The sequence below is a fragment of the Leucopleurus acutus genome (assembly GCF_964270905.1).
Source record: "Leucopleurus acutus genome assembly, chromosome: 1".
In the NCBI taxonomy this organism is placed as follows: domain Eukaryota; kingdom Metazoa; phylum Chordata; class Mammalia; order Artiodactyla; family Delphinidae; genus Leucopleurus; species Leucopleurus acutus.
The window spans coordinates 122,098,452-122,111,895 of record NC_139142.1 but is presented as its reverse complement, the minus strand read 5'-3'; the positions used below and the strand labels follow the sequence as shown (position 1 = coordinate 122,111,895).

At 39.6% G+C, this 13,444-nt stretch overlaps 1 protein-coding gene across 1 annotated transcript in view; it reads left to right on the top strand.

Moving 5' to 3' along the window:
- MYO5A (myosin VA) overlaps window positions 1-13,444 on the top strand; it is a gene marked incomplete at its 3' end in the record, with an annotated part of 180,568 nt that overhangs the window by 147,017 nt on the left and 20,107 nt on the right. Inside the window, exons 29-34 of the mRNA XM_082847112.1 lie at window positions 493-501; window positions 2,721-2,821; window positions 6,521-6,601; window positions 8,366-8,564; window positions 11,636-11,710; window positions 13,130-13,223. Coding sequence (XP_082703238.1) covers window positions 493-501; window positions 2,721-2,821; window positions 6,521-6,601; window positions 8,366-8,564; window positions 11,636-11,710; window positions 13,130-13,223 — 559 coding nt within the window. The remainder of the gene's footprint in view (window positions 1-492; window positions 502-2,720; window positions 2,822-6,520; window positions 6,602-8,365; window positions 8,565-11,635; window positions 11,711-13,129; window positions 13,224-13,444) is intronic.

The window sequence follows — 13,444 nt, the reverse complement described above, 5'->3', positions numbered from 1 at the left end:
TGGTAAGTGATATCCCGTGGGCCAGGTGATGATCCAGCCCAGCCAGCCACATCTAGTTTATGTGCTCCACCTCCACAAGTGTTCCGGGAGGCTTCACTTGGACAAATGACCTCCTACCAAGGCGTTACTGTTAACTCTCACAGACCTGGGATAAGAATTTTACCATAATACATTAACAGGAGGTTCATTTTCCTCATACCCTCACAAATACTTTATAATTAGAAAAATCAAACCAACTCAAAAGAATTTCAAGAGTCTGTTCCTGAGAATTAAGAGTTGCCATTACATAAATATATATTAATGTCCACTTCATGCCAGTTCCATGGATAGTAATTTACATACAGAGTTAGTTTTAGGAGAAACAAACTTGGTTGTTTTCACAGTTAGCTTTTATCTGTTTTGATGAGGACTCAAGATGGAATTTATTTATGGAACTAAGGGTTTGTTGTTTTCTCCATTTGTTTTTTGTGCTTGCTGACTTGTGATTTTCAGGATGACAAGGTAATTATATATTTTTTTAAATTTTTAGTAAACACTTCTATTTAATCCTGATTTTTACAAGTATCCCGCAGTTTTGCAGTTGATATTTTCTGGCCAACAAGTCTATTTTGATATTTACAAATTAATTTCCTATTTGACCCCCTGCTATTTGAGAAGTCAGTGGGAAAATAATGGATGTCATAGGCTCCAGTCTGGATCGCAGAGAGGCCTCCATGACCTTTGAATTCGTAGTCAGGTCTGTGACTCATAGTGGTAGTTATGGCAGGCCATCCACAAGCGGGGGAGGGAAGCCCTTAACTCGGAGCACACTCCAAAGTGCAAGCGTTCCCATACTCTCATTTCTACCAGCTGTGGGTTTGTTGGCCAAGGGTGAGGAGGGGCCTGAGGAGCTGAGCATGCCCTTGGGAAGAGTGGGATTTTCCTACATGGCGCAACCCTTTCAGAACTTCTGGTCCTGTCTTGGCAGGGACTCTTTGAGCAATGAGTCAGGAACTTCCTAGCGCTGGCAGTCCAAGTCTGACCCCATGCCCAACCCCTGCTTCTTAGCTATGATAGGCCGGATAAGGGAAGGACTGGCTACTTTCTACTATCTTTCCTTTGGATGAGTTCATTAGATCTACTTACCTAATTTACTAAAAGTTAAAAACCAGATCATGTAGGTCCTCAGATGTCAAAGAATACATGCAGCGTTATTTAACATAGAAACTGGTTCTTTGAGTTACTGTCTAAAACTTAAAAATCTGAGTATGGCCCTTTATAGAGTAGAAAGATTTTCTGCCTTTCAATAAAAGAGAAAAAGAAATTTTCTATGAAATATGTACTAAAATATTTATGAAACATACCTAGAATATTTATAAAAATGCTATATGGTGCTTATGGGAAAGATTTTTAAAATCAGTAAAGCATAAGCTCTTGTTAATAGCTCTTATCAGGTTATATTTGGTCTTCTCTAAGTGTGCATTTATAGACTCACAAAAGGACAGCATTAGGATAAAAGTGGGATTTTTTTTTAAAAAGGATTTTTTTTATTATAAACACTGGAATTCAAAAGCGAGTATTTGTAGGCCTCTAGTTGACATTAAAGTTATCTTGGTCTCTAAGATCATGATATTTGAAGTGTATTCTATAATCTCCACTTCACTGTGAGATCTGGCTTTAGAGCAAACGTTGACTAAAGCATCAGACATATACTATTTAGACAAATAGAATAGGCTCTTGGGTTCTAAAGAGTATTATTCTTTAGAGGCTATAGAGCAGTTGTTCTTATTGTCTATTCTTGCCCTGGTTTAGGAGAGAGAGAGAGAGAGGCTGAGTAGAAGCAAGATTTTGAAATTACATTGGTTGTCAGACAGATTACACCAAAAAAGAAAAATAAAAAAGGAAGTAAAAATGTTAGCAGAAAAGTCCTTTCTATGCAAAATCGTTAGTAATTCTGACCTGCCAGATGTTTATTTCAAAAGCTTATGAACCATGCTATACTGTAACAGAGGAAAAAAGAATTGAGTAACAGCAGATGGTAGATACTTCCAAGGAGCTAAATCCTTCCCATTTATATATATCTAAAGATGTGAGGAAAAAAACATTTAATTTTGCTGAAACACATGATCTGAATACCACTTGTTTTGTACTGAGTTGTTAATGGGAAAATGAGCTTTATGTCAAACTTTTCGTGTTTATTAGGGTATCTGTTTTGTTATAACTGGTCCAGAAGTAGAAGAAAGAACAGCTTTGTACATTGCATTGAATACTTGGTGTTCTTGCCTGGTTATTGTTTTAATGCTCTATATAGTTTATATCTATATGTATATTTTTTAAAGTATATATACAACATTAGAATAATAACCAGGCAAGGGCACTGAATATATATATATTTACACTGTGTGTGTGTGTGTGTGTGTGTCTGTGTGTGTGTGTGTGTGTGTGTATACACACACACACAGTGTAAAACACACGTGGCCCATCAGTGATTTTATTTACTCTAGAATCACACCACCTTTGTAGTAGAGTGTTAGGGATTCTCAAGAGAGGGACTGGAGGTGCCTCTTCCTCTTAACTGCCTGTGCCCCACTCTCTGTAGTTGTACCGGGGCTAGGGCAGACGCTCTGGTGGGGCAGAGGTGTTGTAGAACACCCCCTATTCTGGAGGAAAGAAAATGTTGTATGAGGTCCAAAGCTTTAGAGTTAACACTTAATGTGGAAATGTGTCTTTTCCCCCTTCAGAATACAATGACAGATTCCACAATACTTTTAGAAGATGTACAAAAAATGAAAGATAAAGGTGAAATAGCACAAGCATATATCGGTTTGAAAGAAACAAACAGGTAAGTTGATGTTTCTTTTATTCATTTTGGTTTAATCATATTGATCTTTAATCTTCAAGCCAGCCTCTTATACAGTAAGTCCAAGTATTTATGCGTTGTTTTGTTAGACATCAGCTGACCTTCAAAGGGGATCCAAGGTTTCCAATATATTCCCAGTTAAAATCTCATTTATAATAATATAAGGTAGCATTACCTTATATTATTATAAGAGGTGAGAGATGGAAAGGAAAATATTCTTTACATTAAGGGAATATATTTCTGTATATTTAGGGTCTTAGCCTTGAGAAGAAAACCAGTTGCTTACTATACAGCTTGGACTATCTTGGGTAGTCACTTCCATTTGTTATTCAGGATGGTTATGGTGAAAATTTGTAGGGACAGCTGCAGCTTTCAATAATTGAAATTTAGTGTGAAGAGAAGTGATGAAGTAGCGGAATCACATCTGTGTTGGCCATGTAATTCTAGAAGGGTACCATGACTTCTAGGATGGGACCCTGATATATGAGACCAAGTTTTTGTCACGTTTCCTAAGGTGTTCTGAGAAAATTCTAACCTTGGTTTCATCTCATTTACTCATGAGTGAAGTTGTAGATGGCATTTAGCTCAGTCTTAAGAGCCTTGGGTGGGCTGAGAGTATAGATTTGCAGTCACTAAATGACCAAACTTTCCTAAAAGTTTTCCCTATAGCTTAGAGTATCACAGCTCACTTCTGGAATTCCTCAGCCTTCCTACGATTCCTGCTTCCCAAAGAGCCTTCATGCTATTGAACTCTGAACTTAAAAGACTACATGCTTAAAAGAACACAGCCAGTGATGATAACAGAGATTTACCAGTGTACATCTAGGTCTCCTGATGCGTAATGTCAGGATTGGTATACAGAAATACTTCACAAACTAAAGAATATTACCATGCAAAATGTAAGGTACTTATTACCTTCTTTTATGGGCAAGAGTGGAGAATGCTTATAAAAGTATTTGGTTAAACTTAAATTTTAATTTATGTATGTAGGTTGTAAGCATATCTTATAGCTAAGGATGTGTTAGTATAAAAAGAGCTATATTACATTGTTCATCCATCCACTCAGCTATTCAGTCACCAGATATGTATTGCATGCCTGCTTCATCCCAGGCCCTGTGCCACACACTGGGAATATAGCAGTAAGCAAGATAAATACAGTCCTTCCTTTCACAGAGTTTATAGGCTGTTGGGGAGACAGCCAAGATAATTTGGACTTCCCTCCAGTGACAGGAAGGAAGTCATTTTTTTAAAAAAATAAATTTATTTATTTTTATTTTTGTCTGCGTTGGGTCTTTGTTGCTGCCCGCTGACTTTTCTCTAGTTATGGCGAGCAGGGGCTACTCTTCGTTGCCGTGCATGGGCTTCTCATTGCGGTGGCTTCTCTTGTTGCGGAGCACGGGCTCTAGGCGCGCAGGCTTCAGTAGTTGTGGCTCGCGGGCTTAGTTGCTCTGTGGCATGTGGGATCTTCCTGGACCAGGGCTCGAACCCGTGTCCCCTGCATTGGCAGGCGGATTCTTAACCACTGCACCACCAGGGAAGCTGCTGAAAGATTTTAAGTAGGAGAATGATATGATGAGATTGGAATTTTAGAAAGCTAGCCCTGGCTTTTATGTTAGAGAATAGATTGTAGTGGAACAAGATTGAGAGCATAAAGACCAGTTAAGAGGTTATCACCATCATTGAATGACTGATTATAGTGACTTTGACTTAGTTGGTAACAGTTGGGATTGAAGAAAATGGGACACTTTGAAAGATACATAAGAAGATGGGGTGTGTAGCCTTGCAGTTTGTTGGCTGTGTGGGATGGGGACCGTGAAGGGTAACTTTGCAGTGTCTGCTATGGATACTTGGTTGGATATAGTGATGCCAGTTTGTGATCCTGGGTCTGGGATGTGGGGAAGTACAGGAAATGATCAGTAGATTTACAAATATTTAAGGAGGTAGGAAGACATACAAGGAGAGAAATTCATTAGGCAGTTGAAAATATAGATCTGGAACAGGAGAGATATGTAGGCTGAGATGTAAATATTGAAGTCATCAGCATGTAATAATACAGTTGAGACCATGCAAATAAATCAACTCTCTAGGGATAGATGGTAGATGGAAAATAGAAGAGCAATGTCTGAAATTTGTTTTATGTAAACATCGTATCAACAAGAGAAGTCTAGGGACTTCCCTGGTGGCACAGTGGTTAAGAATCCGCCTGCCAATGGAGGGGACATGGGTTCCAGCCCTGGTCTGGGAAGACCCCACATGCCGCGCAGCAACTAACCCCGTGTGCCACAACTACGGAGCCTGTGCTCTAGAGCCTGTGAGCCACAACAGCTGAAGCCCACGCGCCTAGAGCCCGTGCTCTGAAATGGGAGAGGCCACCACAATGAGAAGCCCGCGCACCGCAACGAAGGGTAGCCCCTGCTCGCCGCAACTAGGGAAAGCCCGCGCGCAGCAACAAAGACCCAACACAGCCATAAATAAACAAACAAACAAACAAAACAGAAGTCTAGTAGGAGAAGTAAGAACCTGGGCTCTGGAGTCACATAGCCCTGGCCTTCACCACTTGCCAACTGTGCAACCCCTGCAGGTATCTTACATCTAAGCCTCAGTGTCTTCTTCTGCAGTGTGGCAAATGATATATATTGGGTTACTGGGAGAACTAAATGAAATGATACATGTGGAAGGTTGTAGAATGGTGTCTGACACTTGACAAACAGTCAAAAATATTATTTTTATACCCTCAGTAGAAAAAAAACTATAACCAACTCTGTCAGTTTTGTTAATTCTACATACTTTTAATAAAATGTGTCACACTTCTAGTAAAAAAGAAGTTTCCCCAGGTCTTAAAATTAATTTTTGACACAACAAACCTTTTAAAAGTTGTGTCATAAAAGCTGGGAACTTTGGACATATACTGGCTTATAAGGTACTCCTATAAGAATTTTAAAAAATAATTTTAAAAATACAAAATCAGATTTTATTACGCTAAAACAAATTCCTACCCAGAAGACTTAAAACTTCATTTTGAAATGAATTATGAAAATTGCCACATGAAGACAGTAGCTGAAATTTTCATTCTATATGTATATGACTATTTTGGTTAGTCTCTAACATAATATGTGACATATAAGATCACTCCGCTAGCTGAAGTGGGAAGCAGCCACATAGCACAGGGAGATCAGCTCGGTGCTTTGTGACCACCTAGAGAGGTGAGATGGGGGAGGGTGGGAGGGAGCCGCAAGAGGGAGGAGATAATGGGGATATATGTATATGTATAGCTGATTCACTTTGTTATAAAGCAGAAAATAACACACTATTGTAAAGCAATTATACCCCAATAAAGATGTTAAAAAAAAAAAGATCACTCTGTTAGCTGAATAAAATGTTAAAAATAGAACCTCCTTCTTACCTCTTCAGTCATTTATTATTTTGCAGGAAAAGTAGCTCTAGATGTTGATTATTTTGTTTTAATTTCTACACATTTACGTGTGATGTTACACGTTACCCATTTTTTTAAAAAAATTAACCAAAAATGATTTTTGTGGTAACATCTTAAAGTCATCTGTAATTAATAAAAACAGTCCTGTTGACTTAACAAAATATTGAAATATCACATGCTGCTCTTGACCATCATCATCTCATTACCATCGCTTTGTGTTTTGCATTATTGTTCCTTTTGCATGGAAGATCATCTGCTATGGATGGCCATGAGTTGAATGAGGATGGAGAGCTGCTGCTGGTTTATGAAGGGTTGAAACAAGCCAACAGGTTATATTTGTCTCCTCAAAATGGAATGTTATTAATTTGTTGTTTTTCTTACTAACAGTGGCCTCCGGACTTTAACTTCTGTATTTCTTATATTAAGTGTCTTCCTGGGTAAATTTCAGACACTAAAATTTGTGAATATCTCACTAAAAGTGGAAGAAATTCCAAACCTCTCAACTGGAGCCCAAGCTACTACTGCAGGAGAGATTAATACCTATTACTTAGTGGTTTCTTGTTTGGAATAATGATCAATTTAAAGGATATATGTGCCTGGGCAATGTGTCTACATTCTCATATATTATGATCATGCTGCCTAACAGCAGTGTTAAGCAGTGTTAAGTGCACGATTTGGCATTCTGTGTGGTTATTGTGAAATTCCAATTTGTGAAACCGCAAACAAAGAGGGTTTCCTGCATTGCTACAGTTCAAAGTAATCACCCTAACTCAACATGTTAAATATGTTTAGGGGAAAGCAAATGAAATTGAAACAGCAGCACCTTTCTGACACAGACACTCATCTCCTCTAGTGAGATTTGTGTCTTAAAATCTCTTAAAAATGCCATTTTAGTGATGAATTTTTTTAAATATTTAGAAATATTTAATTTTTAATATTTATATTAAATATTAATATATAAATATTTAATTTTAAAATATTTAGACTCTTTGTTCGAGGGGCTTCTACTTATTCTGCTTTGTTCTAATCACAAACGATTGTCATTAACTTTGTGGTGTTATTGGTTCAAATCCTTTTGAAATTTTATAATCATTAAAATATTTTTAGTCTGCTGCTAACCGTTTGCTTGCAATGGCATCAGTGTTTCCCAGCATTTGATAACTAAGGGGTTTGAATAAAAGAACATCTTTTCTTTCTTCATGTTAGTTAATTCCTATCCATAACTTTGTCTTTGCTTTGGAAAAGGGGGTGAATGTAGAAATGGGGGTGCCTGGTGAAGGGAGGATGCCAGTTCGCTCTAGTATCCTCCTGCCCTAGACTACTCACGGTGCAGCTGACTTGTATGTTTGCTCAGAGAAGCAGTAGCTGCTTTGTTGGTCCCACTAATATTGATGTTCTAAAACCATATCTTGTTAGGATTCTGTTACTGATAAGGAAGTGTATGGGGAAAGAGAAAATGACAAATTTTATATATATATATATATGAAATTTCAGAGCTATCTGTCTGGATTTGGGTAAATCTGTATGTATTTCAGAGCAGCACTCCAGCCTTTCTGCCCTTCAGAGATAAAAGTAGAAAGTAAAAATGGGACCCTGGTCACACCCTCTGCCTGGAATTAGTAATGCTGAAAGTCTTCAAGACATATTTAATTAGACGGGGCATTTGTAATCTTGCCCTCCATAGTGCGGTGATTTTGTGACGAAGGTACGAGCTTTGCCAACTTTAATACTAGTTTGTGAATGTAGTAAGCCAGGTTCTTTAACCTATGTCTTTTAATTGATTGATCAATTTTTAATTGATTGATTGATCATCATTTCCCATGAACCTTTTAAAAGAGCTAAAATTTTCCTGTTTCTAGGGGCCTTTGAGAACTTTGTAGCAGGGTCCACAGTTCAGAAAGACACAAATGTGAGCACATTTGTTTCCATTTCTGGCCCTTGGTTGAGTTCCTAGACTCTAATCAAGTCAGAAGCTACACAGTCACTACAGAATCCCTGCTTTTCTGCCCTTGCAAGTGAGCGTGGAGTCTTGTACCCTTCAAGCAGGGACTCTGGTGTCACCTCCCTTTCCTACTCGTGTGACTTCTCCGCAGGCTCCTGGAATCCCAGCTGCAGTCGCAGAAGAGGAGCCATGAGAATGAGGCCGAAGCCCTCCGCGGGGAGATCCAGAGCCTGAAGGAGGAGAACAACCGGCAGCAGCAGCTGCTGGCCCAGAACCTGCAGCTGCCCCCAGAGGCCCGCATCGAGGCCAGCCTGCAGCACGAGATCACCCGGCTCACCAACGAGAACCTGGTAAGGGAGGTGCCAGGCCACACTCCTCAGCACGCAGGCCCTAGCCCTGCAGGGCAGCCTTCCTTGCTTTTTGAGCAAAACGTCTTTCCTGACTGGGAAGCACTCACTGCCCCACACTTGTTACCCTCTTTCCCTATCAGGGACAGAGTAAGGAAAATAGGACTGTGTTGGTAGAAGTGAAAAAGGCGTGTACTCGGATTGTTTCTCACAGAAGGCTCTGGTGCATCTCAGCGTCCTCAGCCCTCACTTGGAGGGTCTGGAAGATATCGGCCGACTGTGTGCTGGGCTTTTGATATCCTCAGGAACTCAGCTTCCTCCACGTCAGCTGCAGCTTCTCTGCCATCGAGGAGGTTATATAGTTGTCACAACCTTTGGTCCCCAAGCACCACTGTGGCCATCCCAGCCCCTGTCTCTAGCAGACAGCGGGGTTAGAGTTAGGGTCAGGGAAGGCAGTTGGCAGAACCAACGTGGGGCTGTAGGTTGACCTTGGTTGGAGCTCCAAGGTCAGGGAGGAGGAACGTCAGGATTCAAGTTTATACATTCGTGATTCTTTTGTAGCAGAACTTGGGCAGTGAATGAGGAGATTTTTTCCCCTTGCCAGATTCTGAGTGCTGGCACAGAGTCCAAGTTTGTTCTTTTTCTCTTTTTTTCTTTCTGTTCGTCTTTCTTTTATAGAAAATATTTTCTAGAATGTTTCTCAGTCACAAAATAACTTTTATTACAGATTTATACTTAAGTTTGATAAACATATTTATTAAAGTAAAAGTCATTGAAAAAGTATAATTCCACTTTTTTTTTTTTTTATTTTTGGCTGTACCACATGGTTTGTGGGATCTCAGTTCCTCAGTTACCCGACCAGGGAACTCCCAATGCCATACTTCTATATAAAATCTATATTGTAGTGTCAGTCTGGTTTTGAGAAAAGCTGTTTAGGGCTAGTGGTAATTTGTTTCTGTTTTGGGTTATTTTTAATTAATTTGTTTGTTTGTTTATTTATTTATTTATTTTTGGCTGTGTTGGGTCTTCGTTGCGGTGTGCAGGCTTCTCGTTGTGGTGGTGGCTTCTCCCGTTATGGAGCATGGGCTCTAGGCGTGAGGGTTTCAGTAGTTATGGCACATGGGCTCAGTAGTTGTGGTTCACGGGCTCTAGAGCACAGGCTTAGTAGTTGTGGCGCATGGGCTTAGTTGCTTTGTGGCATGTGGGATCTTCCCGGACCAGGGCTCGAACCTGTGTCCCCTGCATTGGCAGGCAGATTCCCAGCCACTTCGCCACCAGGGAAGCGCTGTTTCTGTTTCTTCAATTCAGGGTTTTAATGAGCTGTACTAAAATAGTTTGGATTTTCTCTGAAGATTTAACAATCTGAATTATCCCTCCATTATTTCATTAGTGATCATTTACATTACAAATAGTTTTCTGGTGTCATCTATTCAACCATCTTTTATATTATTTGAAGCAAAACTTAAAGGTATGGGACTTCCCTGGTGGCGCAGTGGTTAAGAATCCACCTGCCAATGCAGGGGACACGGGCTCAAGCCCTGGTCCGGGAAAATCCCACATGTCGCAGAGCAACTAAGCCCGTGTGCCACAACTACTGAGCCTGTGCTCTAGAACCCAAGAGCCACAACTCCTGAGCCTGCGTGCCACAGGTACTGAAGCCCGCGCACCTAGAGCCTGTGCTTCGCAACAAGAGAAGCCACCACAATGAGAAGCCAGCACACCGCAGTGAAGAGTAGCCCCCCTCACTGCAACTAGAGAAAGCCCGCGCACAGCAAGGAAGACCCAATGCAGCCTAATTAATTAATCTAAAAAAAAAAAAAAAGCTCAAAGGTATTCTTTTTCCAGTCTGTCCTTCCGTCTGAGGACAGCTTGCTGGTGAGGCTACATTGTAGGAATGGGAAAGGTGGGTGAGGGCAGAGTTTGGACTCTTTTCAAAGGGCCTGAAATATCACTAATTTGTGGGGGAAGTGCTTCTGAATCATGGAATATTTCTGAGATGTCATTTTATTACTCACAAGTATATTGTTGCTTAAATTAAACTAACAATGCTTTATTGTCTAAGAATTGATATACTAAATAATATAATAATAATTGATCAGCATATAAATTCTGTGCTTTTTAAATGATTATCTTAAAATACAAGGTGAAACCATGAAATAAAGATGATTCTGGGTGGTAGATTCTCAGAGTTTTTTCACTAAGCTGGTTAAGCATTTCCCTTTCAACCTTATGCACAGTATTACTTTTCTTCTCAATTTTTAATAGCTAATACAAACATAAACTAAGCCCCCAAATTCTCAACTGGTAGAATCTAGTTAACGAGTTTGAATTTTAGGAAAACCCTTCGTAGGTCAGCTGCTTCTGCCTCGCTGACTACTTACTCAGGAGAGTGGATTCAAACTTACAGATAGGGGATGATGTACTTTTTCACAGTCATTATAGTGTCTCAATCTTAATTGTGCATTTCTTTAGGAAACACTTGGGCAGATATTAAAGCAGCGGTGGGCCTAGGCTTAGTGTTCTGAGAAACTACCCTGCAAATCCTTCCCACCCACCTACCTCCCAACACAATCACAGAAATGGTTTTTCTCCCTCCTCTAGTGGACAAGCGTCACAGGCCACCCGCAAGCTGCCTTTCAGGGAAGGAAGGCACACAGCTTCTCATCAGCCTTTCCAACTTCAAACAAGAGCTCCAACTTTGCCATTATTCTCACTTTTGTTTTAAGGGAATTCCCCACTCTTGCCACTGCTACTGGCAGCAAAGAAAGTGCAGCAACTTGTGAGCAGGTCTGAGAATTGAAATAACAGCCTTATCTGGGGAATATGGACCACAGCTCTGTTTACCTGCTAACATAGACTGTTTCCTCTGAGCATGTGAAAATATATTTGTGTATATATAATCAGAATCATCTGTATTAGAAAAATTAGAGGGCAATGGCAGGTGACAAATCAGAGCCTTTTGAGTATACGTGGTTTCATTATTTGTGTTTTAAAATATTTTAAAATTGATTTTGCTGAGAGGTAGCATTCCCCTCGCAGAGAAAAACAAATGTCCATTGTGCCTGTTTTTTCAGTATTTTGAGGAATTATATGCAGATGATCCTAAGAAGTATCAATCATATCGGATTTCACTTTACAAACGGATGATTGTATGTAAACTCAGAGTGCTTCTCTGTCGTCTTCCCTGCTAATTCTAGCCCTCTGTAACTGAAGAGCACACCGCTGCCTGCCCCGCCCCAGGAAGTCTCTTCAAAAACTGTCACAAAACCTTTCTCCCCACAGCTGTCTTTTAGCCAGTGATGTCGCCTCTATCAATGTCCTGCGTCTATTGTCACCTTCAGTTTGTTATTAACACTAGGCTTACAGTGTGATGGAAGCAAAATTTGAAAGATAAAGTAAAATCCAAGAAACAACTGAACGCTTTGAAATGTTAGCAACTGTTCCTTTTGAAACATTGGTCTAGTATCTAAATCAGCCTTGTCTAAACTAAACTGGAAAATGAATGAATATTTGTATTTATAAAAACTTTTCTAATCCATAACCTGAATAACAACCACACTTATTAAATCACTGATTTATTTCCCTTCCAAGCTCCTAGTCTGCTGTTATCCACTTTTCTTCTTAATTATCGATTTTTTAATTATGCCAGTCATTTGAAAGAATTCTTGATTAGAGAGCCAATTATCACAGTTTTTTTAACCCCCCACCTTTGAACGAACTGCTTTTGTTTTCTCTTTTTGCATAAACCATGTGGAATTATCCCTTTTTCTCTATAAACAAACTCATATCACCTGGGAGATTTTTATGGGAATGTTATCCAACCTGCCACTTGGGTTGCAGACCACTCTGTCCTGTTTTCTGTCGTTATTTATTTTTTTAAAACACCTTTATTGGAGTATAATTGCTTCACAATGGTGTGTTAGTTTGTGCTTTATAGCAAAGTGAATCAGCTATACATATACATACATCCCCATATCTCCTCCCTCTTGCATCTCCCTCCCACCCTCCCTATCCCACCCCACTGTCGTTATTTTTTAACTTACCTTTTAATTCCCAAAACTTCTTAACTTTTCTTAAGTTACAGGACTAGTTTTAGCCTCTCCAAAGGGTGGGACTCATAGAGACAGTGCTTCACACACATAGGTGTTAATCAAAAGCCCCTAAGTTCAACCATCCTTAAAACTTCCCAAAAAACTGTGTGCATTCATCAGAATTTACTTTGCCTGTTCCCCCTTTAAAAGAAAAACTTGCTACTGGAATAGCAGTACATTTTACGAGCATTTTAATTGTTGTGGAGTCTACTGGAAAAGACTCAACAGTGAACCTGCTGTCCATCACGCTGTAAAGGAGTTTACTGCCTTGTATATTTTAACATTTGGCTTTTATTATAGCTGCATTTCCCATTGCCTGCCAGTTTTAGCCAGGTGGGGCTCCACCCATGAGCTTTCATGGAGCTTTTATGTAAAACTAACAAGTGCTGTTTCTGTAATTTTGTGTCTGCTCTCCTTCTGTGCATTTTAGAAGGTTTATTTTGGTCTTTCTGTTATATTTCTCATTTTGATCTTTAGGATTTGATGGAACAACTCGAAAAACAAGATAAGACTGTCCGGAAACTGAAAAAACAACTGAAAGTATTTGCCAAAAAAATTGGTGAACTAGAAGGTATTTAAACATGTTTCTATGACAGTTGCTGAACCTTGGTTTTATATGCAATACTAGTGGCTTAAAAGGTTTTTGTGTGAATATTAGGGACAATAACAAAAATGACGTTCAGCAAACCTGGCCTCCGTGGAGTGGAAATTTTCATTACTAGGTGGGGGAAAATGTTCTTTTCGTGGTAGTAATAATTTACAAAGAGAGAATTCATTCAGCAAACATCTAAT